We start from the raw sequence: 6,842 nt of genomic DNA, 5'->3' as shown, positions 1-6,842 counted from the left end.
ATCTTCAAGGGTGATGCGTCGGCCGCTGGCTACGATCCCGACGAGACACAAAGCCAGGACGGACAAGGAGCGTTCACACCGTCCACCTTTGATCAAGATTAGGCGGCCTTCATGTGTGATCAGGTCGGCATGGACCTGGACGACTTCTCACTCGAGCACGAGTTTTCGGAGGACTACGTGCAAGAGGAAGATGACAAGTGCGACATTGAAGGGGAGCCTTTGTTCGAGGATGAGCTCGCCAACCAAGTCGCCTGGGCGAAGCCCAAGCGCAAGAGCAAGCGGACCAAGGCATACACGGCGGCCGAGGACAAGCTTCTTTGTGAGTGTTGGAGATACATTGGGCAAGACCCCAAGACGGGCGCCGAAAAAAAGCATTCAACTTTTTGGATTCGTGTCCACCGTGAGTTCCATGATCGTAATAAGTTTTCGCCGTACCAAATAGTAAGCACGCGCGGGTGGGTGTCCATTTCGAAGCGATGGAGGGTGGTCCAACAAGAGTGCAACAAGTTTTGTGCCACTCTTGAGAGCGTCAAGGACCGACCCGTGAGTGGCATCGACATGCAAGACATGGTATGCTAGCAAGACGCCCTCTTTTGTGTCATCAAGTTTATGTTTGCGTGTTCATTTGCATACCATTTGCCAATATGCTTGCATGAAATACATTTGTAGGCATTAAGCTTTGGAGGTATTCAAGGTCCAACACAATGGCAAGTGCTTCAACCTCTCCCATTGCTTTAGGGTCATCAAAGATGAGGATAAGTTCAAGGCGCAATATGCCTCCCTCAAGTCGCGTGGGGGGAAGCAAGCCACGGAGGAGGTTGGGGACGGCGAGAAGGCATGGCCGCGGGGGAAGACCAACTCCAAGAAGGAGGACAAGCGGGATGCGGTGTCGAACGCCTTGATCGCAAGTGTGGAGGGCATGAAGAGCAAGAACGACTCAAGGGAGGAGGAGCGCCGACGTTACAAAGAAGAGCAAATGAACGCCTTCATGGAGATCCAAAGGAGGAGGCTTGAGATGGACGCGGAGAAGCAAACCAAGATGCTTGAGATGGAGGCGGAGAAACAAGCCAAGACGCTAGAGATCAAGGTCGCCAACGCCAAGACCAAGGCAAAAAAAGTGGTTCTCGCGAGCATGATGACCAGGATGGAGATCATGAAGGTGGATCTCAACACCGTGTCACCAAGGAAAAGGCCGTGGTTCAAGAAGATGCATGCCGACATGCTCAAGTTCGACAACGAGGGATCTATGGCGGTGAGCGCCATCTTTTTTTGTATGCCAGCAGGTGTGCTCGCATGACCACGGGGCCGCGATGGCGTGGTCGAACTCAAGTCCCACTCTTTTTTTGTGTGCTGGCATGTGTGCCGGCCGCTGGCGAGTGCGCCAGGATGAACAGTGTGATGATGTTTTTTGAAGCCATCATTGTATGTCGACGCTCGTATGGTGCGGGCATGAGACATGGCCGCTGTCATGATCTATGACCGCGGCCCTTTTTAAAAAATTGTATGCGGACATGAAATGAGTCGGTGTGTTGGACGCACCGACGATCCAAATCTAAAATAGGACGGACGCCGGGTAGGCGGCCGATCCAAACGAACAAAAAACGGACAAAAGCGTCATCCGTTTGGATCGGTCCGTTGAAGTTGCTCTATAGAAACTATGAATAAAAATGACATTTTGCGTCTTTACAACATTTTCATTTTTGGTACCCAAAATAGTTTTACTTTTAGATGTCATGACTTACTTTAAAAAAAATAGATGCCTTGCGATAATCAGTTGATTCGTTTTTTAGGGTAGACCGGTAGATGCTTTCTTTGAGCAAGCTATTTTAGGGTAAATCAATCATCACATTCTCCACGCAGTCGTTGCCCCGCGACGTGGTTCGTTTGAAGCCCACCTATCTCCCCGCCGTCCGCTCCGAGCCCACTTTGGCCCACGATCCCGACCAGGGCCGCCCGCCTATCGCGCGCCGCCTCCCCCTCTTCCCTTCTTCCACCCCATGCCGCCGGCCGCCGCCGTCTCGTAACCCAAACCGACCCATGGCCGCCGCCATCGCTGCCTCGCTTATCCGCCGCACCACCTCGTCGCCGTACCGCCGCCTTCTCCTGCCCACGTTCTCCCACCTCCACCGCCCTGCCCCCCAACCTCCATCTCCATGGCTCCCATCCCAAAATCGCTTCCTCTCGTCCGACGCAACCGCGGACCCTGATCGGAAGCTGCCTCCGCTTGACCCGAAGCAGCTATGGCGCGAGCTCTCCACCGCCGAGCCTGCGACGGGCTCGTCGCGCCTCCCGAAGGCCACGTGGGACGACGTGGTGGCCCTCACCCGCCGCTTCGCCAAGGATCCCGCCATTGCCGACCAGGTCCTCGCGCTCTACATCCCCTCCTCAGAGTTTCCCACGTACGCTCGGCACTTCCGCCACTTCATGCCTGAGCGCCTCTCCCAAGAATCCGCCGAGCGGCTCCTTTCTCTCCCGGGCGAGGACGCGCACGCCCTCCTCCTCCCAGCCTTCGCCGAGTACTGTCTCAACTATCATGCGGATAAGCTGAGGCAGAACAAGTCCGTCATGGCTGCGGCCGACCTCACGGCGCCGCACACCTGGTACCCGTTCGCCCGCGCCATGCGCCGGCGGGTGGTGTACCATTGCGGGCCCACCAACAGCGGCAAGACGCACAACGCACTCGCACGCTTCAGCGCCGCCAAGTCCGGTGTGTACTGCAGCCCGCTCCGGCTCCTTGCCATGGAAGTGTTCGACAAGGTCAATGCACTCGGTGTCTACTGCACCCTCCGCACTGGCCAGGAAGTAAAGGAAGTTCCCTTCTCCAACCATGTTGCTTGCACTATTGAGATGCTGTCCACGGAGGAGCTCTACGAAGTCGCCGTGGTTGATGAGATACAGATGATGGGTGACTCTGTCAGGGGCTATGCATGGACACGTGCTGTTCTTGGGATCAAGGCAGATGAGATACATCTCTGTGGTGACCCTAGTGTGCTCAAGATTGTTCGTAAGATATGTGCAGATACTGGAGATGATTTGGAGGTGCATCAGTATGAGCGGTTCAAGCCACTTGTTGTCGAGGCGAAGTCGCTACTTGGAGACCTCAAGAATGTTCGCTCTGGTGATTGCATTGTTGCCTTCTCACGCAGAGAGATATTTGAGGTGAAGCTGGCAATTGAGAAGTTTACGAAGCACAAGTGTTGCGTCATATATGGAGCCTTGCCACCGGAGACAAGGCGCCAGCAAGCAAAATTGTTCAACGAACAGGATAATGAGTATGATGTGCTTGTAGCGAGTGATGCGGTCGGTATGGGTCTGAACCTTAACATTAGGAGGGTTGTGTTCTATAGCCTGTCCAAGTACAACGGGGACAGGATGGTACCTGTTGCTGCTTCACAGGTAAAACAGATAGCTGGGCGTGCTGGTCGGAGGGGAAGTGTTTATCCAGATGGACTCACAACCACTTTCTTGTTGGATGATTTGGATTATTTAATTCAGTGCCTGCAACAGCCGTTTGAGGAGGCACAAAAAATTGGTCTTTTTCCTTGCTTCGAACAAGTGGAAATGTTTGCCAGTCAGTTCCCCAATCTCACTTTCACTGACTTGTTGGATAAGTTCCGTGACAATTGCCGCATCGACAAGACATACTTCATGTGCCAGCAGGATGGTATCAAGAAGGTTGCTAATATGCTCGAGAGGGTCCAGGGTCTCTCCCTCAAGGATCGCTACAATTTTTGTTTCGCACCAGTTAATATAAGGGATCCGAAAGCCATGTACCATCTTCTGAGATTTGCTACTCATTACAGCCAGATCCGTCGTGTTAGCATTGCCATGGGAATGCCAAAGGGTTCGGCAAGGAATGACACTGAACTGCTGGATCTCGAGACGAAGCACCAGGTCCTGTCGATGTATTTGTGGCTGTCACACCATTTTGAAGAAGATAACTTTCCTCATGTGCAGAAAGCTGAGGAAATGGCAACGAACATTGCTGATTTGCTTGGCAAGTCACTTGCCAAGGCATCGTGGAAGCCTGAATCAAGACAACAAACAAAGCAGAGGCGAGAAGAAAAAGAGGAGAGTGACAGCAATGCTGAACAGGTGTCAGATGACGATGCAAAGAATGTTTCCAAAGTTGGTTATGAAAGGACGAGGCCGCTTCCTAAAACATTTCCAAGGTAATATAGCTCTAGGCCGCATCTTTTCACACATATGGTGATTGTTTGTGGAGATTTTTTCTTTCTTATTGTCATGTAGTAGATGTCATATTTGCTTTTCTTGTATAAAAATACTTATCTTTCTGATAACTAGAGACTAATAATGAAGAATTCCATCCCACCTAATGCAGTTAAGTTATACTATGGAATTTATTTGGCTTCACTTTGGGTCAGAAGAAACATGAGAGAACACTATGCTTTAATTCCATACGACCGCTGGCAAGTGAGTTTGTGAACTCTAGGTATTCCCGTTCTTTATTGTTAAAGTAACTACAATCCCAATGCCAAATTATAATAATTCAAGTGATCGTAAACTTAACTTCCAGTTGGCAAAATCAATCTCTTCAAAATGGATTTGAGATAATAGTTTTAAGTTGAATTTATATTGCTTCAAATGTTAAATTGTTCCTGATTTATATATATTATCTTAATACTCCCTCTGTCCCAAAATAAGTGACTCAACTTTGTACTAACTTTGTACTAGAGTTAGTACAAAGTTGAGTCACTTATTTCAGGACGGAGGGAGTAGTAAACTATCAAATATTGCCTGAAGTTCCGGACATGTAAATTCCGGGTTGTTTCTTAGCCATCTTTCTTGTCAGCTGTCATATCACTTCATCCTGATCCTGATATCCTCTTTAGCTGGATATTATTCTGGTTAGCTTTGTGATTTGCTTGGAGCATGTATTTCTTGAACATTTTATGATCCTTTCATTTGGAGTTGATTTGGGCATCTTGGCAAAAAGAAAAGTATTTATTTCTTCAAATACATGAGTTTGCCAGAATTATGTTACCAGTAATCAGGAGTTCATTTTGGTAAAATGTGCCTTTTTGAGGAAGGACTGTTATTATAGAAGGATTTGTGTGGACCTGTAGAATCATCAAACTTCAAAACACCAGAAGAAATACGCAAATCACTATCATTACAAAATTGCCAGAACAAATAAGGTGTAGATTTTCATGAACCTATAACCTAATGTGTTTTCTGGACTTAGTTGGGAATGGTAATGGTAATTGTGTCTTATGTTAAGTCTGTGAGTACCTACCTGAAAACAGCTGCAGCATTTATGTTCAAACTGAAAATCTCATGTCTGTGTACATGTTGCCGAACCTCAAGTTGCTCTCACGCTAAATATGCAGATTACGTCAGTGAATCTGTAGAAAGTTGCCAGATGCGATATTATCATCTGGCAAGAAGCTGTTCACCACCAGAAAATATTCATCTCCAGTGTATGGTGTATCTGTTAAATTAAGGGCATTTAACATAGTGATATTCTGTTTTGGTTAACATCTATTGCTTTTGGCAATGCCATGTTGAACAAAATAGTTTGTCAATTTCTTCCATAGCTAAGGATTGGCCGTAATTTTTGAGTCAACTGCTGGAACATATGGTTTAATATTTTTATTCTTGTTTCCATCCAGAACTAGGTTGTTTCCGTACAAGGTTACATGCCCATTATGCATTTTTTGCTGTTAGGCAAACTAAATTTCAGAATATTTTTCTCGGTATGATTTATATAACACTATCTTTCTTTATATGTTTTCCTCATTTCGAGAATTGAGTTACCGAGCCATATAGTCCAGATTTGATATACTACAGCATGGCTTTTCATCTTAGATGTGTGCTTATGAAGATTATATTCAGTTACATTTCCTGATCTTTCAAACAATTCATAAAAATGTACTTTCTGATACAATAGTGGATTTGGGCATGTTTCAAAAGTTTACATAGCAAAACAGATTTAACTAAGATAATTCTGGATGTACTTATGATGTATTGTTTCCCCCTGAAGGACAAGACATGGTCAGCCCAGCCATAATTCTTCTTTGAATCTTCTGGCATGATTGTTGGGTTGGCTATAACCAATTGAGTGCTAGAGAAGAATCTGTTGAGCCAAGTTGCGACGCCTCTTCAACCCCCAAATCTGGTGCTTACCTACAGCATGTCACAACCATTGCTATTCTTCCAGTTTTGGCGCCAGAGGTGTGTCATGACATTTGCATCAACTGGCGGCTATTTTATTGGCCCCAGAAGAGATAGCTGCTGATAATGATGTTGTGCAATGCTAGATTGCACACTGAATGAGGATCTTTAAGTTATGAGAAACAAACTAGTTTTCCGTTGACATGCTACACCAGCATGCGGGTAATAAGCAAATGTGGAGATTTACAAGGTATTGGTTGCTCCTCTAAGATGTCTTAGATGATTTAGTGTGTTTGTCAAACTTGACTGTAATATTTAGAGAGGGATAGCAGAGATGTATTATATGCCACTTTCAGGATGTTGGAGCTTTCTGGTGCCCTCCTCGGATGTCAGATGCTAAGTAGACAAAATGTGTAACTTATTTCCTCACTGGTTGTCCTGAGTCGACGTTGGAATCATTCTCTCGATTTGGGATGCGAGGGACACTGGATCCAGATCTATCTTGCCTGTAGATGAGCCCTGTTAGCGTATGAGCATTCTGATCCGTCCAGGATACAGAAGTAGATGAGTGCTTTCTTGGCAGTGGCAATAGTACTAGGGAGTACCAAGCCATCTGGGATGAAGGAATTTACATGAGTTTTGAAGGATTTTGTTAGGTGAAGACCGTAGAACAGTCGTGCTACGATATAATTTTCATCAAGCAAAGT

At 46.8% G+C, this 6,842-nt stretch overlaps 1 protein-coding gene across 3 annotated transcripts; it reads left to right on the top strand.

The window, feature by feature from the left end:
* The first annotated feature begins 1,910 nt into the window (after positions 1–1,910).
* On the top strand, positions 1,911–6,556 carry LOC123426908 (ATP-dependent RNA helicase SUV3L, mitochondrial). 3 transcript variants are annotated; one of them, XR_006622330.1, is made up of 3 exons: positions 1,911–4,172; positions 4,343–4,434; positions 6,005–6,556. XR_006622330.1 is itself a non-coding variant. In XM_045110816.1 (2 exons), the coding sequence occupies exons 1-2, from the start codon at positions 2,038–2,040 to the stop codon at positions 6,054–6,056; spliced, it is 2,187 nt and encodes a 728-aa protein (XP_044966751.1). In that variant the 5' UTR covers positions 1,912–2,037; the 3' UTR covers positions 6,057–6,556. The 3 variants fall into 3 exon arrangements, 1 of the variants encoding a protein (XP_044966751.1); XR_006622331.1 differs by having other exon boundaries at positions 4,343–4,453; XM_045110816.1 differs by lacking the exon at positions 4,343–4,434 and having other exon boundaries at positions 1,912–4,172.
* Positions 6,557–6,842: the final 286 nt, after the last annotated feature.

Source organism: Hordeum vulgare, chromosome 2H, assembly GCF_904849725.1.
Source record: "Hordeum vulgare subsp. vulgare chromosome 2H, MorexV3_pseudomolecules_assembly, whole genome shotgun sequence".
NCBI lineage: Eukaryota > Viridiplantae > Streptophyta > Magnoliopsida > Poales > Poaceae > Hordeum > Hordeum vulgare.
Note: the sequence above shows the minus strand (reverse complement) of the source record. Positions and strands in the feature narration are given on the sequence as shown.

What these genes read in the sequence shown, in the direction of transcription:
- LOC123426908 (XM_045110816.1), top strand. Translation starts at nt 2,038, where the DNA reads ATGGCCGCCGCCATCGCTGCCTCGCTTATCCGCCGCACCACCTCGTCG. An exon ending in CTTCCTAAAACATTTCCAAG is followed by an intron (nt 4,173 to 6,004) that starts GTAATATAGCTC and finishes TTCCCCCTGAAG; the next exon opens with GACAAGACATGGTCAGCCCA.